Source organism: Anabrus simplex, chromosome 2, assembly GCF_040414725.1.
Source record: "Anabrus simplex isolate iqAnaSimp1 chromosome 2, ASM4041472v1, whole genome shotgun sequence".
NCBI lineage: Eukaryota > Metazoa > Arthropoda > Insecta > Orthoptera > Tettigoniidae > Anabrus > Anabrus simplex.
The window spans coordinates 599,558,120-599,585,964 of record NC_090266.1 but is presented as its reverse complement, the minus strand read 5'-3'; the positions used below and the strand labels follow the sequence as shown (position 1 = coordinate 599,585,964).

General features: G+C 40.5%; 1 protein-coding gene across 4 annotated transcripts in view; it reads left to right on the top strand.

Moving 5' to 3' along the window:
- P5CS (Delta[1]-pyrroline-5-carboxylate synthase) overlaps positions 1–27,845 on the top strand; it is a 313,009-nt gene that overhangs the window by 279,249 nt on the left and 5,915 nt on the right. For all 4 annotated transcript variants that reach the window (XM_067140984.2, XM_067140983.2, XM_067140986.2 and 1 more), the window contains 4 exons: positions 8,622–8,817; positions 10,544–10,668; positions 21,318–21,504; positions 26,646–26,741. In XM_067140984.2, coding sequence (XP_066997085.1) covers positions 8,622–8,817; positions 10,544–10,668; positions 21,318–21,504; positions 26,646–26,741 — 604 coding nt within the window. The remainder of the gene's footprint in view (positions 1–8,621; positions 8,818–10,543; positions 10,669–21,317; positions 21,505–26,645; positions 26,742–27,845) is intronic.

Sequence of the window (27,845 nt, the reverse complement as noted above, 5' to 3'; positions counted from 1 at the left end):
TGTCCAGCTCCAGAATACACCCTACGTCGAGCACGGAGGCTACTCCTCTTGAAAATGTGCTTCGACCAGGTGGACTGAATTTCTGGCAGTACGAGGTTTCACCTCTGGTCACCGCTCCCTTACCTGTTTCCGCTGCCTAAGTCCCGTAATTCTTTTACAAGCCATTTTCATTCCCTAAGTTATGCAAGCTCCCTTAGTTTCGCTAGGTGGAATTTCTTCAATCAATTGAACTTGCTTTTTAGGAATTCAGGCACTTCAACAAACAAGGACTCTCATAGACATTTATGTTAGTGTGCCAGATAGTTCTCGACTATCAACGTGTCAATTCACAAAGACTATCTTTTCAAGATAGAAGTGTATATAAAGACTGCAAACTGTACATATTGTATAAAGACAGACTTTTCTCAAGATTCAATATTCCTTTTTGCTTCAAAATAAATTTCAGTTATTTGTGTAAATATTATAAAGTGAAGCAAATAAAGTTGTGTTCTGTAAACTTCAACCTTGGTTACAACACAACTCTATGGCGACGAGGTAAAAAAGCAACAAACTACAATTCTTCGGTCCCAGTTGCCAACTCTATAGCGACGAGGTACACACGCAACCAACACTACAATTCAACGGGCCCAGTCGTCAACTCTATAGCGACGTGCTAAACAACAACGAAACTCCAACCAGTTCTGACACACAGCTTACCTTAATCTTTCTTGCACGCATCTCGCAATGGCTACTGCGGAACAACTCGCTACGGTCTTCCAAGCCTTACAGCAGCAACAACAACAGTTTATGCAACAACAACAGGCAGCATTAATTCAGGCTATTCAAGCTATTTCTGTATCTACACAGCCATCAGCTATTCCTCCGTTCTCTGCTTTTGACCCGGCTAAGGAAGAATGGACAGTTTATTTAGCCCGCTTGCAACAGCATTTCATCTGCCATTCTGTCACAGATGATCAACGCCGCCGCGCACTATTTCTTAGTTCGGTTGGCAATGCTACGTGTGAATTACTACGTAAATTAAGTCCAGAAGAACACGTATCTGAGGTACCCTTCACGCAGCTCTTGGCCCGTCTCACGGAACACTATGCCAAAGCTCCTCACATAGTGGCTGCTCGCTATAAATTTTTTCAGAGCAGAAAGCAACCCCATCAGACACATACTGAATGGATAACTGAATTGCGTGGTCTAGCTAAACCCTGCCAGTTCATCTGCTCCAAGGACGGTTGTGGTTCATCCTACACTGATTCTCTCATTCGGGACATGATAATTTTGCATACTCCTGAAAACAAAATACGTTTTGACGCTGTCAAGCAGAGTAACCCTTCTTTAGAAGACGTCCAGCGTATTGCTACGGTTTATGAGCTTACTACCGAGACTGCCGCAGCCATAGCTTCTCCACACGAAGTTGCACAAGTCTCGCCTCAGGCCCGCAAGTCCTCTGCTACAGTGAACCGTACGGATAAGGCGCTCTCCACCAAGCATTCTCGCCAGGTTCCCTCTCGTAATGCTACACGGAAGCCCAATTCTAAAAGCACCTCGAAACTCCTGCCTTCCTGCCGAGGTTGTTTCAAGCATCATGAACGTCGTGACTGTCGTTTTTTCAAAGCTACTTGTGAACGATGTAATAAACTTGGACACATTCAGACTGTCTGTCAAAGTTCGCCCAGCCCTGCTAAGACTACTGCAGCGCGCCGGAGGCATATACAGCCCCGCCAAGACATGGAAGTTGATCAGATCAATCTTATTCTTCCCACCAAGGATTCTCACAAAATCATCATTCCTCTCTCATTCTCTGATCGATCTGTCGATTTTCAATTAGACACTGGATCACCTGTCTCTATTATTAACCTGACTACCTACCACAACTTAGGTTCACCTTCATGCTCTCCAGCTGACATCCAGCTAGTGACATTTAACAAGAAGAAAATTGACATCAAAGGTCAAATTAAGCTTCAGGCTAGTTATAAAGGAATTCAGAAGGCCATTCCTCTTCTCGTAGTTAACAACTACACTGCATCAAACATTATGGGCATGGATCTATTTAACTTATTTGGTTTCCAGATACATGACAACATTAACGTCGTATCTACATTGCATCCTACTTCTGACGTTACCGCTCTCCTAGCGCAGTTTCCTGAAGTCTTCGACTCTCAGCTCGGAACAGCAAAAGACTATACAGCTCACATACAGCTGAAATCCGGAGCTAAGCCTCGCTTCCTCAAAGCACGTCCAGTACCCCTAGCACTTCAAGACCAGGTCACGAAAGAATTAGAAAGATGGATACAAACTGGAATTGTAGTACCAGTTACTTCTAGTCAATGGGCTACTCCACTCGTGGTAATCAAGAAACCTGATGGTAATGTTCGACTTTGTGGCGATTTTCGATCTACAGTCAACGCACAACTCGAAACCGATATCTTTCCTATTCCACGTCCAGAAGACTTATTCCGTCGTCTCTCTGGTGGACAATTCTTCTCTCGAGTTGATCTTAAAGAAGCATATCTCCAGCTACTTTTAGACGAAGAATCTAGGAAATTTCTCACACTCAACACTCCTCTCGGACTGCTCCAGCTCCAGCGGCTCCCATTCGGTGTTTCATCCTCAGCGGCTATTTTTCAGCGCTATTTGGCTCAACTCACCGCCTCAATTCCCGGTTGTGCTAACTACCTGGATGATATTATTGTTACTGGAAAAGATCATCAGGAACATCTAACCAATCTCCGCCTTCTTCTCCAGAAATTGAAAGACAATGGCCTACGAGCGAATCTCGCTAAATGTACCTTCTTTCAGCCTCAAGTTCACTACCTCGGACATATACTTGATAAGAATGGAATTCGTCCTAGTATACAGAATGTCTCCGCGATAGTAAACATGCCAGCACCTCAGAACCTCAAGCAGCTTCAGTCCTTCATAGGCAAAGCGAACTATTATAATAAGTTCATTCCACGCTTCGCTACAGTGGCAGCTCCATTAAACGCTCTACGTAAAAAAGGTGTTAAGTTTCAGTGGACTCCGCAATGCCAACAGGCATGGAAAACAATCAACAACGCCTTAATTCAAGCTATACAACTCACTCATTTTCAACCCGACAAGATCATCACACTTGCTACTGTACGTACTTACATCCGCAACGGTTGGCCTCTTCAGAGCACACTTCCTGCCCACCTGGCACCTTATCATCGTATGCAGCATCGTCTCACGACTCGTGCCGGAGTTGTACTACTAGAAGCAGGCACCATCTTCCGAGTGGTTATCCCACTTAGCCTACAGAAACAAGTTCTCGAGTTATTACACCAAAGCCATTGGGGTATCTCCAGAACAAAGCAACTCGCCCGTCAACACTGCTACTGGCCCGGTATTGATGCCGCCATCGAAAAGCTAATACGTCATTGTGAGCAATGTCAAACGAATCAGAACGCCCCGTCTTCTGATCTTGCTTCATGGCCTCCTGCTACTACTCCATGGGAACGAGTTCACATCGATTTCGCAGGTCCTTTCCTCAATTCCATGTGGTTAATAGTCATCGATTCACTGTCAAACTTTCCATATGTCGTGGATATGCATTCGACTACTACAACCGAAGCTACCATTCGTGCTCTCCAGAAAATCTTTACTACAGAAGGTTTACCGCAAGTACTCATTTCGGACAACGGACCTCAATTTACAGCTACTGCTTTTCAGAACTTTTGTACACATAATGGCATTCGTCATATCCTAGCACCACCTTTTCACCCTCAATCTAATGGTGAAGCTGAACGCTTCGTACAAACATTTAAAAGAAGTATGAAGAAAGCTGTCTCTTCAGGCTTAACTAAAGACCAAGCCTTGCTCCAACTCTTAAACAACTACAGAACTCTACCCGGCGCTGATAATATCACTCCTGCACAGAAGCTCCATGGACGACCTCACAGAACTTTACTTTCTCTGTTACAGCCTCTTCCGGCCCAGCATAAGACCTCACCAACGAAGTTCTCCCTCAACGACAAGGTCTACACCAGGACATTCAAATCCAACCCACTCTGGATACCTGGAGTCATCTGCAGATCTTTGGGTCATCGTCTCTACGAGATACAGACTACGGAGAAACGTATCTGCCGCCATCAAGATCAGATACGTCTGCGCTACCGCCCCTGTCCAGCTATTGATGCTATTGCTAAACCAGATAAATCTATTGCTGAACGCGCTTTAGATCATTTAATAACAATGGGTTCCTTTCAGGACGAGACAGCGCCACTCCGCCCAGTTCCAGCTCCGGACAATACAACAGAGACATCAGCAGCTCCGCCCCAGCATCGCAGTCGCCGCCAGCGCCGCCGCCGTTTCACGCCGTACCGGCGTATTTAGGAGGGGAGGGTGTTGTATGTCCGGCGCTCCCTTCTCGCTCCGCCAGCCAGCTGCACGCGCGCCTGTGTATCATTCTGCTAGCTTCGACGCGCAGCCCTCAGTGCGCGTGCCTGACCATCGAGTGTACTATAAATAGGAGCTCCCTGCCTGCTCACTTGCCCACTTGCCCCGGTGTCCAGCTCCAGAATACACCCTACGTCGAGCACGGAGGCTACTCCTCTTGAAAATGTGCTTCGACCAGGTGGACTGAATTTCTGGCAGTACGAGGTTTCACCTCTGGTCACCGCTCCCTTACCTGTTTCCGCTGCCTAAGTCCCGTAATTCTTTTACAAGCCATTTTCATTCCCTAAGTTATGCAAGCTCCCTTAGTTTCGCTAGGTGGAATTTCTTCAATCAATTGAACTTGCTTTTTAGGAATTCAGGCACTTCAACAAACAAGGACTCTCATAGACATTTATGTTAGTGTGCCAGATAGTTCTCGACTATCAACGTGTCAATTCACAAAGACTATCTTTTCAAGATAGAAGTGTATATAAAGACTGCAAACTGTACATATTGTATAAAGACAGACTTTTCTCAAGATTCAATATTCCTTTTTGCTTCAAAATAAATTTCAGTTATTTGTGTAAATATTATAAAGTGAAGCAAATAAAGTGTGTGCTGTAAACTTCAACCTTGGTTACAACAGTTGGGGATAACAATATCATCATGGCTTCAACAACCGCACCTCTTTGCTGCTGTGTACATTCAGATGACAGCAGCAAATAACAGTTTAAGTAGCATTCTGAATGTAACCTATGAAATTCCAGTACAAATATTCAATTTTTATGACATATTAGCTGTTGAATCAGTCGTTCGTAGTAGTGGCTTTTCATAGGCTCTAGCACCACAAACACCGCCAGCGGCGAGAGGTCACATCGAACGCAGGGATGTGCCGGCTAAGAGTGCAGGATTAATCTCACATGACTTCATAACCTTACGCCGGCTACGTGTGCAGGCTTAACCTAACAGGCTTGGATTCGACTGGAGGCTTATCTCATAGGGTCATTAACCTCACAGACCCAAGTTCGATGGCCAAGAGTGCTAGATTAACCTAACAGCTGAGGCCTTTACTGAACCTCCCTTAAACCAGTTGACTCAAATTTCGACAACCGGGCTAAACTCATAACCGCATAAAAATGTAAGCTTAAACTTACAGACTCAGAATGGACCACAGGCTCAAACCTACAAGGGTGCTAAACTCACAGACACCCTGGCTAACCGTGCACGCTTTACCTTATAGGTTAGGATTCGATCCCAGTCTTAATCTAACTACCATATTAGGTGATATGGCTGCTATATTTTGCTCTTATGAGGCCATGCGCAGGGAAAACTCAGGGTCTCGGAGCTGAGCTGGGACTTCTCAACGAGATGGTAGCATTATATTGCTCTTACGGGATTAACTCTAGGAAGCTGGCGCTAGGACTCACGCGTATGCATTGCTCTTTTGGGACTCATGTTAGGGACATAGCAAAGGGACTCGGAGATGAGCTAGGACTACAGAACAAGATACCGGTATAGATTGTTTTTATGCGACTAACTCTGGGAAGCTGGGGCAAGTACTAAAGCGTATAATTGTTTTTATGTGTCTAATCCTAGGGACATGGCATAGGGCTACTTCAAGAATTCCGAGCTGAGCTAGGACTACTAAACAAGATGGCGGATATACTTTGCACTAATGGGACTAACTCTTTGGAGTTGCGCAGTGGATACTTGAGAAGAAGGTTGCTATTCATTACTCTAAAGGGGCTAAACTGCGGAGCTTACAACGAATACGATTAAGGAGAAGTATTTACCCTTAGACAGACCTAGATTGTAAAGCAGTTACACGGAATAGAGTGTTGTGGGAAGGCATCTAAGGGTTGCCTAGCCAAGGTGGCAAAGCCTTTGCCTCCCACTCCTCCAAGGACATCCATGGCCTGTACGGAGATGACTTTGCTGTTTTGACAAGACATCTAATGGCATTTGGTTAACCTATAATTCCAGGAATTCGACAATCATCTACATGCTGACAGGAGAATTAACAGTGGAATTCGACATTAAACATGGAGGGCCCTTTTGAGCGCATCTTATTATGTTAATTTGTATTATTTCAATGCTTTCTTGGACCCAAGTCGTCCCCGCGGTCTTGGAGTAGTGGGCCTGTCTCTTAATCGGAGTGCCCGAGATTGATTCCAAGACATGTCAGGGATTTTACTGGAACTGAGTGTTGGCTCGAGGTCCATTCAGCCTACGTGATTACATCTGCGGAGTTATGTGACGGTGGGGTAGCAGCCCAAGTCTACAAAGCCAAGAATAACGGCGGAGGAGTTTCGTCAGCTGGACACACGTCACCTTGTAATCTGCAGGCCTTCATGCTGAGTAGCGGTCGCTAGTTAGGCCAATGTCCAATGGGCCTGTAGCACCATTGGGAAGGGTGAAAGAGGGTTAGTTCAAAGGTTGCTTTCAGAGACAGTGGTTACCAAAACAGAGTGCATGAGGTATTAATAACCAGAAATAAAATTAACACTCGAAAATGTATAGTACACCACATTCTAAGGAATGAGAGGGTGGTTGAGCATAGAAAAGTTTTTTGTCACGGTGCGAGAGTTCACGAAATCACGACAGATGTTAGCGAATTATTATGTTATTGTGAGCCATGCACCGGTCATATAGATCGTACAGACGAATTAAATATTTTCGACTTCGGGCAGTTATAAGTCATATCTTACGTTCAGCCTTCATTTGACCACATTACTCATAAAGTGCGTCAATATTTTACTAATTATCTGGAAGACAGTGGACAGAGGAAACTTAGTCATTAAACTTTTCGAGGTGTCGAATTATAATAACTTTGACGCGGGAAAAATGCTCGATCTTATTTATAAATTTTATTGACGGAGGTCGAATGTGATATTAAAACAGCTTCCTAATAACGATGCTATCATAAATCTCACGATGTGATCATTGTGATTATCATCAAAAGGGTTTCAACACTTTGTCTTACCCGTCCACGAGTTAGTTACCTTCATACTGTTTTTGGGAATGTACAATCCTATTAAATTTACCGGTAACTCCTTCGAATAATTAATGTATTTATCAAACAGGAATATAAGGGAAGATTCGTCATCAATCACCGCGTCATGGTGCAAAATTCCTTACGGTGTATTGTTTTATTATACTAATCTTGCCATAAACCCCACCATAAATATATTATCCTGCTTAGTGTATGAGTTGAATGTATTCATGTCCTTTCATCGCGTCCAAATGTGACAGAAAAACAGCAGTATTGAAATACTAAAGCCTTTATGACCACTAATATTTCAGTAGGTAGGCCAAATATTAAATCCATTGAGGGGTATTCACCGAGATTCTATGATACCACTACTTCAAAGCAAATATATTTTCTGTATCACACCACAAACCTGGCGTGCAAACGTTAAAATCGACTTTAATTAATACGAGTAATTAATTATCTTGTTACTTCACCGAGAGGACCTATGCATAGCACCCTGTAAAGGTTAATGTAAACATAATTGTGGAAAGTTTCACTTCCCAATTCGATTTGTAATTACTACATACATAGTACACTGTCAGGATTGTGTGATCACATGTAGTCTACAATTTTCCTGATTTCTTGTTATCTCCCAGCGTCATATTTATTCTCAGTGCGTGTCTGTTTGAAAATATGCTGATGATAACATTAATGTGGGCATTGACAGTCAGGACCTACCGAGCTCGATAGCTGCAGTCGCTTAATTGCGGCCAGTGTCCAGTATTCGGGAGATAGTAGGTTCGAACCCCACTGTAGGCAGCCCTGAAGATGGTTTTCCGTGTTTTCCCAATTTCACACCAAGCAAATGCTGCGGCTGTACCTTAATTAAGGCCACGGCCGCTTCCTTCCCATTCCTAGCCCTTCCCTGTCCCATCGTCGCCATAAGACCTATCTGTGTCGATGCGACGTAAAGCAAGGTGCAAAAAAAAAGTTAGGACCTAAAGCTATTGATCTACTCTCGATAGCAACGTAAGACGAACGTTTTGCAGCTGTCCTGTCATGAAAGACTTTATGAAGAAATATTTCAAACGCCAATCTACGTTTTCATAATTTGAAGTAATCAAAATACACTGATCACGTGTTGTACAGTTTCCAGCCTCTAAAGAGTACATAATTCCCTCTACTGAAATTATATTCTGTTAGATTTTCATATGCAACCTATCAACAAATTTTGTTGCGATATGTGCTGATCTGTAATTTCCAGGTGTCTACGAGGGAGGAGATAACAGACTTACTCTCAATGGATCAACACATAGACCTCATTATCCCTCGAGGTTCCAGTGAGCTCGTGCGAAGTATCCAAGAAAGGAGTCAACACATTCCTGTACTGGGCCATGCCGAGGGTATCTGCCATGTGTACGTCGACAGCCAGGCGGATCTCCAGAAGGCCCTCAAAATTGGTGAGTTCATCTCCCAGAAATATACGCAATTGTTCATTAAAATAAACTATATTTTAACATTAAGAGAATATCATAATGTTTCAATAATATGAACTTTGAAATTATGTGTGGGCTGGTATAGATCAGAACTGTAGAGGTCCAGAGGGATGGAAAATGTGAATAGCAACTACTAATATCTCCAGTTAGTCATAGTGGAAGCCATTTATTTTTAGATTTGACTTAGTTAATCTGCAACTGATAGGTTCTTCAGTCTTTCGATAGATTAAAGAATGTACCAGTTATATATTAAGTTCTCCAGTGACAACATGAGGTCATAAGTGATGTAGAATGCTAGTCAAAGAGTACTATTAGTGGTCAATGGTAATCTGTTAAAAAAATTCATCTATCTTTAGGAGGTCTGTGGCATCTAGAAATGATGTCTTGGTTATAAGCAGGTTTTCTTCATAACAAATTTATCACCTAAGGAGCAATGTTATAGTATCCGACTGCAGCAGAAATTGCAAGTGTGATTTCATGGTATGGCAGACAAAATGAATAGGGAGGATATTGCATCACTTCAAGGATTCTCCTAAACGTTGGCTTCCTATTACTCCTTATTGCTCTTTATTCTGAGCAATAAATTCCCTTCGTGAAACAACTGGAAGCGAGGTATTTTAAGGTGATCAAACCTATTTAAGTATCGTCCACGTAGATCGGAGTATTAAAATTTTAAGTTATTTGTACATAGAAGAAGTGGTTAACCCTGGAAAGATCCATAATATTCATAATCTGACAGTCTCATTTTGTCTTCTGTCGTTTAAAATTATGCATCCTGGTAATGACTTGAAGCGGAAATATTTTACAAGAGATGCGTCTCCATATAAATTTTCAGTTTCAAATATTATATAACTCTCTTTTTGTATACTTATATGAAATCAACAGTGCGCGTAATTCTGACAAGGAGTTACACGCTCCAATGTGACTTCACTTGGAACAAGAATTTCTTGTCATCTATCTCCAGTATTAAATGCTGAAGAATTCTACAATAAATTATTACATTGTGGCTAGAATGAATACTTCTCGTGAAATTACATCTTTTGGGTGCATTTCTTAACTGAAACATGTTTATAAATACTTTGTTTTGAGCTTAAATGTACCGTATATGCTTCCATGTCTTGTACTTCTTTTATCGTACTATTCGGAATTATCTTATAGCGGTACGATTTTTGTTGCTTGTAAGACGTTTTTGTAGAGGATACAATCGACTCTACTACTTGTATGCCTCATATACTAATATTGCATTTCCTTTTGGCAACATAAGTACTAAATTGCATACATCGCCTTAGACAATAACTCTTGTTTCAGTAAGATTGTCATGAGTACGGTATTTGAACAGTAGTACATAGAAATTATATGTGTCATTTGAGTAATATATACGTGTGGTATATGCTGTAACTAAAGGCTCCCTGACATGTGTGTGTTAAGATGTGTTTATATAAAGGACTTTTTTGACCAGCAGAATTACCTCGTATATAAGAGCTATTATCAGTGCACAAATATCTCAGTAGCTATTCATCTTCAAACTGTTTCCATTGAAATATGTGTTTCCAAAGGAAGAAGTTGCATTTGACTTCATTGGAATGAGAGGACCTATTTACTGAAATATCCCATCAGATACAATATTTCATCTTACCCTGTGTTAGCTCTATTGAGAGAACCTCTCTAGCATAAAATAATCGTGTTTCAGTGCGTGATTCGAAGTGCGACTACCCAGCGGCCTGTAATGCTATGGAGACCTTATTGATTCATGAAGATCTGTTGAAGAATGGAAGCTTCTTTATTGATGTGTGCAGTATGTTAAAGGAAGAGGGAGTAAGTATAATGTATTATAACTACACACTGTCAGGAACTAAAATATAATCTCTGACCTAGCGACGTTCATACCCTTGGTATCATATTAAGACGATGAGGAGCCAGAAACTCCCTCATTGACCACCACACCAAGGGGGGTAATTCTCCTTTCTTTACCTTAGTGCTAAACGAGCTAATTAGTGTACCTCGAGGAACTCAAAAGCCAAAGTTAATTGGTTCAAATCTGATCCATGATGCCTTGCATCGTCTTACTCTGAGGCAAGGTAGTGTAAAGTAAACACGTACCCTCGCTCCGAGGAACTCCAAGTCTTTTCAGTTACATCCGCACTGGAGGTGACCTGCATGTACAGTTTTAACCACATACAAGTCTATCTGCCAATCCTAAATTCCTTGCAGTATTAGGAATAGAACCCGCGCCCCCGAGGTCGCAGCTAATAGCGATAACAGTTACACTACGGAGGTACACTGAAACAAGATGAATCTTGATGATATCAAGTGTCATGTTCTTGGACGCCTTTCCCTTCAGTCCGGCTCCATGGATGAATGGTCGGTTCAAAATGTCCAGGGTTCGATGTTCGGTCGGGTTGGGAATGTTTATGACATTTAGTTAATTCCTACCGAGTGAATGTCTGCGTGGTTTGGTCACAGTTTACATTCGAGAGATAGTGAGTTAAATCCTTATCGTTGGTAGCCCTGAAGGTGGTATACCATGGTTCCCCAATTTCATTCCAGGCAAATGCTGGGGATGTATCTCAATTAAGGCCACAACAGCTTCCTTCCCACTCCTAGCCCTTTCCTCTTCTATCGTCGCCATAAAACCTGTCTGTGTTAGTGCAATATAAACCAACTTGTAAAACAAAAGTTAATTCCTGTCACTCGGGAACTTGAGGTTTGTACTTCTCCCCACACACTCCTCTTCATATTCAAACAACACATAACACTACCAAGCACCACAGAAACGTGTACTTACGAATTCACTCCTCCACATGGGGTTGGCGTCAGAAGGGGCTTGCGGCTATATAACAGGAGAAAGTCCTGATATGCTGTACATTTCAACCCACGACCCCATTAGATTCTGGTACCAGTTAAAGACGAAGAATAAGAAGACCGGTCTCAAACACACCATTTCGAGCGTGTATTTAAACGGAACAGAATACGAAACAACATTTGCAAAAATTTAAGGCAAGGGACACATACATGCAACTATTCAGTTTCTATGGCAAGGATCACCCTAAGAGCTCTACAAGAAACTTCACATTTTCTTGCTTCAAACATGAATAGTTTGTCCTTTTTCATCCAGATCATAATTATTATTTGCCATCCCGACTATGAAATGTTGTAATGGTAATTAATGAAACTTCTAATGGTGGTGCGTAACTCTTCTGTTTCAGGGGAATGGAATGACCTATTCCTGTAAATAAAATAGATAGTTTGTTATTTCAGCTTTCTCAACCAGTCGAGCCCATCTTTCAAAAGAATACCCCGTTGTGCATATTTCTCCTGCTCACATACCCCACTTGGCCATATAGGTATTAAGTATCCTTCCAGTTTCTTATTTCATACGATACCCTTCGAAGGATACCTACCCTCCTTATCTATTAGCAATCAGCATGAGATGCTCTTGGGTCGCTTATCAGTTCTTAGTCACTTGCTTAGGTAAGAGGTGGGTTTCAGTAATTTAAAACTAATGTCTACAATGAGTGAACTCAATTTAAAAGTGTAGGTTTCTTGACCATTCGAAACGCATCTGAAATCTTGTGACATTTCACAACAGCTGATCAAAGAACTCATGCCTGTCCATTAGAAAGAAACGAATAATAACAACGATGATGAGAGACGTTAGCTTTAGAGACATTAACTCAATTGTCTGAGGGGCATCCTTACTAGAAACCACCGTCTTAATTTAAGAACAAAATAAAGAAAGTCTGGAAATCCCTAAGATCGGCTTCCATGTGAGACTCCATGTACCACCATAATTATTCGTGATAATCCAGCCCCCGTAACACGAGCTCTGGACTTCTGGTATAATTTTGGCTGCCCAGTCAGTATGTTCCACACAGTGGTTGTACAGCATGGAAACTTAATTGAATCTATGCGACCTACAACTATGTCGTAGACCGACATCTAACTTTGTGATGTACGTTAAAGTCATTGTGGATGATGACTGCAAGAAAAATGATGCTGTAATGATAGATGGCCCTAATCTATGTCACTGAAGTTGATGACCCCATGACCATCCAAATTTCTGGGCTGAAAGCTGAACACAATTAAGTTAAAGTAGTTGATGACCAAAGTTTCCACGCTAGTAAATCCCCAGCACCTCTGGTGCTCAACAAATCAAAATGAAAAATAAAAAACAACAGCGAACGCTCACAACACTAGTGGCGGTAAAGTCCCTTGCTATCGGACACGTCCACTTAATCGTTACGTTAATAAGTTAAATTGTCCCAGCAAATAAAACTAAGATTTCCAGATTACATTTTCAAGTTAGTCACTTGGCTTTAAACCAATTCTGTAAATACGGTTTCACTGAATTGAATAAATTAATAAGTGAAGTAATCTTATAATGCTGATTAACAACAAATTTATCTATCCAGGACGAAGTGGTTTCTTTAAACTCCCTAAATGTTTCAATTAAATTTACGTTGTCACTTGGACATGTTTACCAGAAACATTCCTTTAAAAGAAAATATTTATATATGTTTATTCTCATAGGAGGAAAGCAGCGGGAAACTACCTCGCTTCTCATTTCCCTAGTACGTCTCTTCAGTGATGCTTAGGCCATGTATGACAGCTGATGGCGGAGCTGTTGAGGATCCAACCAGCCTTAGGGATGAAGACTGAACATACATAAGTTCTCAGAGCGTTCTTGTTTCGCAACTGCATAACGAAAGACGTGGTCATAACTACCGGACCATGTGTTTATTTCATTACGTCACTCAAGAAGTTTACATTATAACATTAATAATTATTGAGACACTACCTTGGATAATCGTAACCTTAAATCCTATAATTAGCATAAATTACACGAAACGCAACATAAAACAACTCATGCTTGTCTTTTGTAACATCTACGGTTATCTCTTGTACTAATTCCGGTACCTCCTTCCGATATGATTTCATGCTGATGAGACTTAAGTGTCGTAATGCACCTCACCCAATCTCTAGGGTAAATGGACTACTCTGTCACCATGTGATCCACACGGATGACCTAGTACCACAAGAAACTTCACTTGTGCCTTGGAACCACCAACAACAACAACACCTCATCTATCATGAACTCTATGGATTGACAAGCTATCGTGACATTCAAATAAAATAATCACAGAACCTTGGAAAATCCTCAACAACACGAAGCAACATTACTATAGATTCTCAAATTTTGACACCCCTGAAAGTGGTTATTTACAATATAACACAACATTGTATCATTTCTGTCGCACCTATAATGAATCTCAAGTTCCCTGCCAAACGATTCCCTTATTAAGTAATGAAATCTATTTCCTAATATTTATTATAAATGACAAAATCTCAGTTACAATTCATTTCTGACAAATGAGCTGGCTCGCTCGCCGAAACTGATCGTCGCTCTACCTGGGAGGAAGAACCGTCTCGTTACCTCTATGAAAGTAAACACTTTATCTCTTCTAAATGTATCAAAAATAAAATCTCGCCTCGCTTACAACTCGCCTGAAAGACAATACTTAACCAATACAGAATATTCGAAAAGATTTTACTTAAATCGTCACTTAAAATGTTCCTAGCCACCACATCGTACGGCTTCACGTGGGATCCTAACTAAGGAATGACCCTATTGCCATACCATTAAATCACACAACTAAATCCACGGTTTTCCTAAAATGAAAAATTCCGGCAACAAATATCACTTCAGCACAACAGGATTTCAACCACCTGAGCCACACTTTTTCCTAACTCTGCAATACTATAACCACTTGCTACCTCAAATTCTCTACACGGAAATAATACGAAAAATCTCTCTTATGCGATCCACTATGCTGCTACATGAAACAATCTGTGACAAACTAACCGTCTCTCCTCGCATATCTGACTCTGACAACAAAATATTTCAAAACGAAACTCACAACTTGACTTACAAAATGTTATCGTTATTTTCTCCTCATCAATTCTACACATATTTTAATAGACATTTGATATAACAATCCCCTTCCCCAAATCACACGCCAGTTTCGCCTCGTACATTCTTTGATATATTCTACAGCTCCGACCACATTACGACGCATGCTCTGCAACAGCTGGTGTTCCATCATTAGTTTACAATCGCTTTAAATTGTAAACCAAAGATTCCACTTACGGGAATTGCATCTTTACACCGAACAGAATTTTGTGACAAATTAATATCTTAACTTGGGCAAACAACAAATATAGGAATAAACGTACGGAAATGATACCCGCCCTAGACATTGCTTTCGGTTTTATAGCCATCAAATCTACTATTGTTCAACATTTCACACGCTAGTTTCGCGGTTCTACCGATTATCCGAGAAACATAAAATGACCTCTCATCGTATACTTTTGATATTTCCACGAAATAAAAGGATGACCAATGTGCGTCACAGATACACAAGTAAAATGGTGACATAATGAAATAAACAAATGCACTTTACAAATGGTAGCTTACATACCTGGAAGCCGTACGTGGCCTTCCATTGTTAAAGGCTCACCAGCCACTCTCAATCTCTTATCTAGCCATTCCAACAAGTAGTGGCCTTACAGAACGTACTTTTCCTCTCATAACGATTCCTATCCTGGTGTAATGTTTTACATTGATTATTTTATATCATTCATCTGAAAATAATGACATATAATATATAAATGCACTTCACAAGTTTCTTCTTTGCACGGACCAAACACGTCTGTCGAACCACCGATTCGCACACGCAATACATCATAACACAACAATTATATTTGTTAATTTAACTGCAGGGTTTCGGCATTAGATTGACAGTCTGTAGCCTGAACCTGAATCTGAATGGTGATTCCACATTTTGGAATACAGTCGATTACCTTTTAACCTATCTGCACTTGGAGATGATGTTACAGCCACGTTCGGCCGAACTTATCTTCCGTTTTGGGACTTAGTCTTCCCAACGCTGGTTTGCAATGTTATTCTGAAATGCGTGGAGTCGCCTCAAATTCACTGGACACAATGGGCAATAGCAAATGGCGCGGCGTGGTTTTATAAATGTTTTCTCCCACTCGCATGCCATTTGCATTTACCTTGAAAAGTATACTGACACAGTTTTATTTCACAGAATATGTAATTATGTCTGATTCTGAAATAACACATAATTGTTTAGTTTATGGGTTTTATGGTTTAGTTTTATGGGTTTCTCGTAACAAATTTTAGCCTTTAAATTAAGTCATAAACTAGGCACTATATTTTGGCCCATCTAACAGAGTTTAAATAAACAGGCGCGTCTTTCCGGTAATTTTCCTTAGCGACCTAAAGTCTTTACCAGTAACAAGCAAATTGTTTCATTTACGACCTACTGCATTTACCACGGCGGTTTCGTCGCCAAATCTCCTAAAAACGGAATTTCAGCTAAAATAGTTCCGCGCCAAATTACTTGGTATCCCTCCACATTTTACACGTGTGGGTGACGTAATTTCTGTTGCATGAGAATAAGAATATCCCACTTGTTCTCCACGTGACCCTTATGAACAGAAATATAAAATGTAACTAGCTCTCCTCATGACCTGGCGCACTGGAATTAAATGGTGCCTCATGTAATAAATTTAGGACTCTGGTTCCTTATGACTCAAAGGTCATGGGTTCAATACATACATACATACATACATACATACATACATACATACATACATACATACATACATACATACATACATACATACATACATACATACATACATACATACATACTGAAACCTGAAATTGCCTTGCCAATTACTCATGGTAGACCCGCCCGTAAGGAAATCAAATTCTAACTAAATAAAATATGAATAAGGTATACAGAGCATACTTAAGTGCCAGAAAAGAAAGTCAAGAAATATGGGTTAAATTCATGTAATTAAGATATTGTAAGCGAAGATATAAAACACTGAAGATGATCATTAAAATCCAATAACAATGGTATCGTGCACCAGAAATTAACAATTGATGCCATTTTTGGGCCGTTCTGTTTTGCAATCGTTAGTTGAATCTTACTAAGTATTCGTTCGTAACTATGGCCCGATGATCGTGAGAATTCAACGATTAACAACGTAACTGCATAATACCGCACGCAATTAACATTCCCCATTACCTCGGGACTGAGTATAATATTGTACAACATCAGTAATATCAGATGAGACCCTACTCTAAACATATACAGTCTCCCGGAAGAACACAGACTATACAGTGTAGCAAAAGCCATACGCAACCCATGGGAACAGAACCCTCTTCTAAGCTGAATGGCTATCATCAAGACACTTCAAACGAAATGGGACAACCCAATCAATCACAAACATATTCCATTCAGTAAACACAAAAGTAAAACACAGACAACACATGATGTCAGACCTGAAACAAACCTACATATAACATAACAAACAATAAATTAACCTCTCCCTTCGGAGACGGTCTCCATCGAAACCATACGCTCTCGCGTTGCCATCCGAACACGAATCTGGAAACCCTAATTAAACTTTATCATGTGTTAAGAAGACCCTACCACCTTCTTCCAGTAATTTTCCTTTAACTGACGTCACTAACTTAACCGCAGCAATTATGCATTCATTCTGAAAAAGAAGTGGTCACATGAAACCCTTCCCCAGTGTGCTCCCTTATTGTAATTATCTTGACAAGCTCCTCTGTATGGCCTTTCTGTGGTACCTGTCCATCTTGGACCAAATCAGTCCCCTCATCCACTCAGCTGACTTCTAAATAATGTACTGAATGAGACACGGCTAACGGTACATAATTCCCCGTACTCTCTCAATATGCACTGAATTTCCAGCTCTGCATTCATCAAATAACTTGCTCTTATGAACTGTGGTCACACACATCACCAAGGTCACGGCCACTCAAAATGGTGCTAATTTATAATGCGAAACATTTTTCTCACACTTTCATTATATCAATCTCAGAGTTACAACTGGAGCGTCTCAGCCAATTTTGCACCTCACACAATACCTCAACATACTTGGGCTTACAGCACACTACCCAGGAATAATTATCACCAGCTCACCTGTTTCGGGAGATCACATAAATAAATAAATAAATAAATAAATAAATAAATAAATAAATAAATAAATAAACAATTGGTGGTCTTCGCTGAGATCACGAGTTGGACATAGTGGTCTCACCTGGTCACCCTCCCTGCGTCACCTCTGGTTCTCTGTAATCTCTGAACTCTACTATGAAAATACCCATGCAACACTTAAGTTACTTAGCCTGACTGATTACTTAATCAATTTCCAACAGGTCCCTGGATCGACTTTGGGATGGTTTTATGTGGCACCATGGACACAGATGATCACACCGATTCTAATTTATCTGCAGAAAAGAATGCACTGAACTCCTCTTGCGATCAATACACCATCTTCCTATCTATTTTTCCCCATAGGACATTCCAAAATGAAATAAAAATCCACACGCATGCATTACCATTATTGGTCTAATCTAATTTAGCCTATCCTAACTGAACTCGATATTTCTCCTAAGCTGATCTCACCTACTATATACTGGTGCGATGTTACTATGGGTACATATCGAATAACAAAATGAACGGATACTTAGCCAACGCTTGTGGGCGACTGCTTGGGACATATTGGGTTCCACTGGGGTTTTACACGGCTATTAGGTCACTTCAGTTCCCTGAAGGTACCAAGGTCCAAATCCGGCAGCTAATTCACATTCTAATGTTGGTTGCCCACTGCATACTAATGTAAATCATCGCTGGCTGCAAACAGGACCACAAAGTTGTGAAAGGTTCGCACACGCAAGTCCAACATCCAGATACCCGCAATGTGACAAGTGAAATACACCAGGTCGGACCTCGAAGTCCACGTTTGTCTGTTCAATGAGTGCTACCTAATTTGCAAGTACAACAGTTAGAGTTTCGCAAGTGAGATTTCGACGGCTGTGACTCCACTCTGTTCAAATGCACATACTACTTACAATTATTATTTTCGACTTTAGGGAGATTTATTTCCGAACCGTCCCTGCGATAATTCTACACCCGTACAACACCACAGCAGGCATTCCTGTCCCTCTTAACAACACAGTTGATTCTCTATCGCCGATTCACAAAGTTAATAACAGCGCATAAATATTTCACCGGGTGATACCCGTTTATATGTTGTAAACCTTTTTAAAATCCCTCACTGTTCTCCAAAGTCATCGTCTTTCAACATCATATGCCACTACTGAACCAACGCACACGTCCGAGCAGCACAAGCTCCAAGAAACCAAGAGTGCCGATCTTCAAATAGGAGCTCCGTTACTAATGGAAGTATAAATTTCTGACTTGGCTCATATCATGCCCTAGAGTTTGCCCTGGATGCTGATCTATTCATGCTCTGAAATGCAGCGTGGAATTCAGAAATATGGACCGATTGAATGGTAGTGGTAATGATGCATCCCAGACATTGGGACAAGGATCCACCCTCAATGGTCATTCATTTGTGGCTGCCTGACCTACAGTAAATCCCACTTCATAGGTTGTAACTGCCGCTAACTATTCGCACATACTTTCATTAACTCTGTATCAGGCACAATCTTCCTTCAATAATTACAACATGATGGGCTCGGCTTTTGTTTCACCTCATTTTCCATTTATTTACCTCTCCATATTCCCCCAAGTCAGGCAGTTTTCTGTGGTAAATATTCTATGCATAGGCATGGTGGATACTGTGATCTAAAGGGACGTCCAGAAGATCTGTCTTCATGAGCTCTTTGTCAGTAAGCACCATATACGGCCTGTTTGATCCTATGGTCCCATTTTCCCCTGCCCTCCACACGGAACAGAGTTGATAGAAAAAGCAAGAGCTTTGAATATTGAAGGAAAAAATCGAAATTTACAAAGCAAAGCTAGCCAAGCCAACAGATATGATCATAAAACTATAAAATGACCCCCTTCGCCCTAATTAATTTACACCTGGATAACATTTAAAATTTTTGAATTAGCACTTAATGATATTTTAGATTATGATCTATCACCAAAAACAATATCTTACAAGTTACTATCTAATTCTATTCCATAATTTATTTAACCAAAATCAATAACCTCCTCTCCCCTCTCCAATAAATAGAAGGAAGTATGCACAACGTTCCCCTCGCTCCCCCTGCTTCCCCTACCCTTTCCGCGGAACATTATGTAACACTCGCTAAAACTTTCCACTAGATTCTCCATGAACACGGTCCGGAAACAGTGTTTGAAAACAACGGACTACGCTTCGGAAGATTAGATAATTACAGAAATATGTCATTAAGTTAATACGGTGATGGTTGAATACTAATACAATCATTATTTGATAATACCTGTTCATATTATCACCGAACTGTCATTGACAAATTTACGCAACGTAAACAATACTGTACAAATATATACACACATGATATAAGTGATTTCATAGAATCGGAGGATGTTCTTGTAGAACGAAACATGTTACTATTTGTTTAATAGTGTGTATTTTTACAGGTATGTTACAGTGTTATAATTTATATTTAAATTCTGTGTTTCACAGAGTGGAAAGCTTTTAAAGTACATCCAGTTGATGACACTACACATGTAGGAAATACGTAACGGGGTTAGTACATAGCATTAACACCAATTTCTTGGAGGTCTTACTTAGTGTTGAATTACTTGTGAAATTTAATTTCAACACCTACAGAAGAATACTCTTATATAAAGGATGAATCCACTTCTCGGCGTAGCTCCACACTTTTGAGAGCTATGGAAGAATGCGACTGTTTTAAATGATTTTCCTTCACCGTAAAACTGCTGTCAAGTGTTGATCCGTATATATTCCAAGTCCTGGAGAACGTTACCTAATTTCACACTTCTGAGAGGAATGTTACACATACAAGCTCAGAACCAACTATAACACAGGCCATCAGAGAGTACGGACACTCGCAAGTACATGGGGTTGATGTCGAGTGTCCTTTAGGAAGCTAACATGAATATGCTGCAGTACCGGTAGCAAGAAACTTGAGCAGATTTCTTATTTTGGATCACTTTGAATGCAATATTTTATTGCAGTGTGCTACATTCCGGCTTCATGGCTGAATGGGGACCGTTGCGACCTTCAGTTTACAGTCTCTGACGTTTATTTCCCCTGACTGGGTCGAGGAATGTAGCCACAGCCGGTTAGTTCGTCTGGGTCGCGTTTGAAGCAATCCATAGCTCTTCATCACACACAATACACAACACCGTCAACCACCACCAGAAACAAACACATAGGATTGCATCAGAAACGGCATCTGGGTCTAAAACTGGATCTACTCTCTGATATTAATCGTGAAATCTAAAGTGATTGTGATCACAATTATATTACATTTGGCATGTAACCTACTACAGTTAAGTTGAAGTATTCATTTTTAGTGTATGTAAGCAATTGTGCCATTAAATTTGCTTGAGAAGAGGCTTATTAACACTCTGTTACAGGTATCCATTTTCGCCGGACCTAACCTCTCGACACAGCTAACGTTTGGACCTCCTCCTGCGAAGTCACTTCGAACGGAGTATGGAGCCCTTGAATGTGCCATTGAGATTGTGAAGGACACACAGGCCGCAATTGATCATATCCACACCTATGGCAGCGGTCACACGGATGTAATCGTCACAGAAAACGGTAGGTGTTTGAGAAGAAAACACATAAAGGATTTACTCTCTAGAATGCCATACATGCCGGATATTACCTCCGACATTAGTGTCACTATAACGTTTGCTTTCATAGACACAGAAAGAGAGAAGTTTTCGATTTCTTTCACGAAAGCTGGGTTTATGAACGTGCATTTCATCTGCAAGGTATTCCTAGATCTAAATAATCTCATGCTCCAGAATTTACTAGTTTCCATGCTTGCTACGAGCCAATTAAGGCATACTTTGATATTATTTCATTCGGTGGCCTCCCTTATGATGAGAATGCCGGAGATATTGGGAGCAATAGATTGGAAATTAGGACATTTCTTGTCTTCGGATTTCGTGTCTTTGCTACTTACATGTGAGCTGCTTCTCTGCATCTTCATGCTAAGCACGTGTTCTCCTATATAGCAGCATTGTTCCAAAAACAAGTAGACCTAGTTGGGGATGAAAGTCGATTGTAAGATTTTATTTCAGTCCACGTTTTGTTAACGTGCAGTTATACAGGGACAATTTAACAATTTTTATCTCACGAGGACTCCTTATATCTTTGCAAACTCAAAGAACTAGCCTAGTTTTAGAATTTTCTTAACCCTATTCATCAGTATAATGTATTGAATTTCATTTTAGTATTAACACATCAATTGCGTCATTAGAAAACTATGAATATTTTCTTTCTAAAATTCTGCCATGCATCTCCAGCAAAGATTGAATTAACTATATTGAATAAGAATTTTTGAAACATGTCTCCCTATATGGGTTAAGACACGAATTACCCTAATAATAACATTAATGAACTTCGCTCGACTATTGCTAGCCTAGTGCATCCCTGTAACGGTAACCCCCCGATGAGGGTGGATGGCATCGAACGTATATAACAAACTGCGTGTTGAGTTACAGGGATACAGGGTAAAGCAAAAGCGCCCAGTCCGCGAGCCGAGGGATTTTAAGATTAAAAGCCCTCGACTCTGGAACCGGACACGAATTACCCTGATACGTTATCTGTGTGCACTGTAGAATCCACTCCTCTCAATAACACATAATGCTCCTTAGTTAGCAGTATGGACCTGGTAGCACGGAGAATTCTCCTAGTTTAGGCATGATTAATATATTGACCTCCACAGAGGTGTTCGCTCACACTGGGCTTTTCTTCCCGCGGGCACACAGCATGTAGGTGGGCGGGCCAGCGATCAGTATGTGCGCTTCAGCGACAGCAATATTGTGGTTTACGTCAAAGTCAGTGAAGGTCAATGAATGGTAAACGTTCATTTGAGTATTAGGGGAAGAGTGTTATTTTTCCCAATTGATAAATATACAGGTAATTTTCAGTATAACTTACGTTGTACGAAATCGGATAAGCCTATTTATATTTACATATATTGGCTGGAGTTTACCGGTACCTCAAAATTTTTTGTACTCTGCAAAAAGAATTACAATTTTCACTATTATATTTTATGAGGACCGGGCGAGTTGGCCGTGCGCGTAGAGGCGCGCGGCTGTGAGCTTGCATCCGGGAGATAGTAGGTTCGAATCCCACTATCGGCAGCCCTGAAAATGGTTTTCCGTGGTTTCCCATTTTCACACCAGGCAAATGCTGGGGCTGTACCTTAATTAAGGCCACGGCCGCTTCCTTCCAACTCCTAGGCCTTTCCTATCCCATCGTCGCCATAAGACCTATCTGTGTCGGTGCGACGTAAAGCCCATAGCAAAAAAAAAAAAAAAATTATGAGGGACATGCTTTAGAAACATTTCTAGTATAATGAGAAGTAAAAATAATAATGTTATTTGCTTTACGTCCCACTAACTACTTTTTCGGTCTTTGGAGACGCCGAGGTGTCGGAATTTAGTCTCGTGGGAGTTCTTTTACGTGCCAGTAAATGTACCGACACGAGGCTGACGTATTTGAACACCTTCAAACACCACCGGACTGAGCCAGGATCGAACTTGCCACGTTGGGGTCAGAAGGCCAGCGCCGCAACCGTCTGAGCCACTCAGACCGGCAATGAGGAGTAAAGCGGATAAGCTGTGGCTTGTTGTTGCTTGAGTTTAAATAATCTGATTAACCCATAAACAGTCCAATCACGTTCATCGGGAATAAAATCTGTTAGATTATTTATTTGGTGGCAGGTAATCTGTTTTTATTGCATTTGCAGAGTGGTACTATGATAGTAAATATCCGTGGCTTCACTAGTGATGAAACTCTGTGGCTATTTAGAAGCTAGCTGTTATTAATGAATGTCTGATGACGAGTTTCAAATACTATTTTCAGTAACTCAGAGTACAAGGAAAGTCATTGCAGTACAACATTGTGCAAAATCAAGCATTTAACTTGTTAAAGTAGGCCCTATGTAAACATGTTACGCTTTACTGATTGAATAACAAGAATTTTAATTTTCATAGCAGAAATTCAGTCATCCGTGTACATGAAATTGTTAATTGTACCTTGAATGCTTCAACCCCGTTTATTTGTACATTGTAACAGGTTTTCTTTGAATACAAAATAAAACCATCGACCGCAGTATAAATCAAGCCCAAATACCTTATAGGTCCGTTTTCTTGCGATATAGTGCCTAATTAACAGCGTACTCCAGTCTTCGTTGAATGGTGCGAAGAGAGCTTCGTGTTCACAACCGAACGTCACTGTTTCTGCCCCGTGTCGAGCGTATTCGCTCTCTAGCATAATGATTGTGGTATAGGCCTGGTGCGTAAGCTGCCCGCATTTCAGACAAGAGAGCCAGGCCACACTAGGCTAGCCTAAACACAGGCCCAGCTGAGCAACTCTGGAATGCCATCAGAGATGACAGAAGTGAGCCTGCTCTTGTCTTCCCTTTACGATGTTCAGTATGCATTTTCGTTTTCATTCTGCTGCCCCTTTGTATCATTAGTCGTGTGCTATTGATTCTTGTGCTGACTAGGTGAATAGTAACATGTTGCTTCATTGAAAACATAACAAAACAATATGTTTTAGCCCTTGGTTTAGGGTAAATATATAACTATTTCTACTGAAATAAACTCGTAGAGACTGACTCTTTGTCATTATCTTTATTGTCATCATTTGATGTGATCTGTTCGGATTTTGCTTATCAAGACTCACTATTGTTTACTTAGTACCAGATACTGCCGTAAAGTGTTCTTGATGTTAACGTAGCTGATAAAGGCATTCTCTATATAGGTCTTAATAAATGATCGACATACGTCTTTTATACAGTGTTATAAAGTAAATGCTATTTCCGATAGCTGAAAATATGACTACGATTTTTTCATTAAATGATTATAAGCAGCCTCTGAGCAATTCCACTTTATAACGATCACACTAAGGAAACCATAAATATAATTAATGCTCCACTGTTTATCCAACCTCGACTCACATCTACGTGAAACTCTATGACGTACACCACACAATCCTGCGAAGATCGTACTGAAGTATTGATTTCTCTTCATCAGTCAGGGCCTGTGTGAGTCTTGTTGTAGTGTTTGTGATGTACAAGGATGTCTGACAGTCAGTACCTGTTAGGTAAGTTCTACACGTGTTCTAAAAAGTTGAAGTCAGCATTCGTTGTGGGTCAATATATTCCAGATGTTCAAATCTGACTTCAGCCTTATAGGACACGTGTAGAACTTACCTAATGGATATACCTCGTATTGAAGGGCAGTCATCCTTGTGCATAACAAACACTACAACAAGAGCTCCCGCAGGCTCTGACTGCTTAGTCAATCAATAAAATAACATTATTGCCAGTGAATCAAACCATTGGCAATAATTGTAAAGAAGATAATTTCGTCATCATTAAAAACAGTTTAAACAACTTTACTTTCCTAGATAGGCTGCTGTGCAGAGTAACATTCTGTTGATTGTTATATTCATGAGCTCTATTTTGAGTTATTTATTTAGCTGTTTCATACGGTGTAGCAAGGACCTGTAGTCAAACATTGGATGGAGCAGCACATAGGAGCTGCAAGCTGCAGCGAAGAGATCATAACAAAAGTTCTATACGTAAAATTATAATACAAACAGCCGTATCCTAGAAGCTACATATTAAAAATAAAACTGCTCGGTGTTATTGCCTGGTGTTTGAATGCACACTGGCATAGTTCAACCAGTGGAACAGCTTTATTTAGAAAATAGCTATCAATTGAGTGTTGGCGTTGATGATGATACGATGTGTGTTGTAAGGAATCAGTGATAAAATTTATTATGTTTTATTTAGGTCTGAATTTTCCAAATTTTAAACTAAGGTATGTATGGTCAACAACATTATGGCCCACTTCAAATAGGAAGCTGTTTCCATAACGGTCGCTTTCATAATGTCAAAATAATTCGGCCCGGCGCAATTCTGGTTTAATACAGTGGTGTTCTCAGCGGAGTGCAACTCAGGGAGGAGTGGAATAACGCTACAACATAGCAGACGCTTGGTTGGATACTTCTAAGTTACCTCCGACAGCCCAAATGCCCCCCACGTGACACGGACTTTAGTTAAGAATCACTTAATTGGAATTACTGTGTGCCTTTCCCTCATCGCAATCGGATCAGTCAACAACCACAATAAACTTGTAGTTGAAGTGGAATTTTAATCTTCAGCAACATTCACATGTCACGCTTCTTCGTTTTGAACTCCATGCCGTACCGAAATATTATGCTTCACTTATAATAATATCTCGATGTGTGTTTTCTAATCTTAATTGGCGTGCCTTATCACCAGTTGGAATCGACACAATCTCCTCGGACCCCTCTCCTGCACCACTCTTAAAATGGGAAATATTCAACCACATATTAGAGCAATGCGTTTGAATAATGGGTAACACGGTGTGTGGGTTACTATTTCCTCGAGTGTTGTAGATACTGAAAAGCACCTCACATATAATTTACTCATATTCAAGCGCATGTGTGGAAGATTTCTTTCAGACGCATAAAATAAATTTACGTCCAGCGATTGATTCTTGTACAACGATTCATAAATGATATGTGCAAGACGTAGTTTTTATAATGATTTCACTTTAGATTTAAAATATAAATACGGCTTTTCACTAACAACGTATAAACTTCTGTGTTTAAATGTCATGATAATCGTTCTGTCGATACACGCAATATATGATGACAGTGTAAGTTACAATTGTATTTATCTTTTTCAGGTCATACTGCGTCGGAATTCTTAAGACAAGTTGACAGCGCCTGTGTGTTCCATAATGCTAGTTCACGATTCGCTGATGGCTACCGCTTTGGTCTTGGTAAGTAATAGTTTCTATTTAATTTTGAATACTAGTGCTTGCAATGCATTTACTGTTTTATTGTTATATGCACTGTATTTAGATAGATATTTTTCTACGTCATTGAAAGCAGAAGATATTTTCGCCATGTTCTTTTTGATAAAGGTACCGCAATGAAAGGAATATGTAGAGGAAAATTGTTTACGGGATCATTACTCGTAAAACTGCTGATTGTTTTGTGGAGGGATGTTGCTGTGTTTACTGTCAATCCAACAATAAATCTTACACTTCTCGTTTCAGTTTCAAATCATTTAATGTATAGCTTCAAGGTTCTTCAGACTGTTAAATTCAACATTGAATTCAAATTCAGTAAATATAGTTTAGAAATGTTTCGCTCAATGAATAATTGTACAATATTAGCATTTCCAAACTAAGACATTTTCTTTTCGTTCTAGGTAGATATTAATTCATTACTTAGCGTTCGCTGTGCCGGTGCTATTATATGTAATTATTCTGGTACTAACCCGTTTTGGTTGTATGTTCGAAAATGAATTGTGGGAGGGTATTTCGCAAGGAAATAGGCCCGGTGACTGAATTCCATTGCTAATTTTCAGTGACTTAATCCTAGTCCATTTAAAGGAACTGTATCATTGATGAACTAAACCTACGCCTTATACGACAGGTGCTCAGCCAGATAGCTAAAGTATTTGAGTCCTAATTCCATAAATAACGGTTAGGCCTATGTACAAGGATCAAATTCTACAGGATACCGTAATACTAACCCCTTGGCACTACAGCCCTTGAAGGGCCTTGGCCTACCAAGCGACCGCTGCTCAGCCCGAAGACCTGCAGATTGCGACGTGTCGTGTGGTCAAAACGACGAATCCTCTCGGCCGTTATTCTTTGCTTTATAGACCGGGGCCGCTATGTCACTGTCAGATAGCTCCTCAATTATAATCACGTAGGCTGAGTGGACCTCGAACCAGCCCTCAGGTCCAGGTAAAAATCCCTGACCTGGCCTTGAATCGAACCCGGGACCTCCGGGTAAGAGGCAGACACGCTACTTGCACACTACGGGGCCGGCAATTCTACAGGATAACATAACTAAAATTATAAAAAAACTAA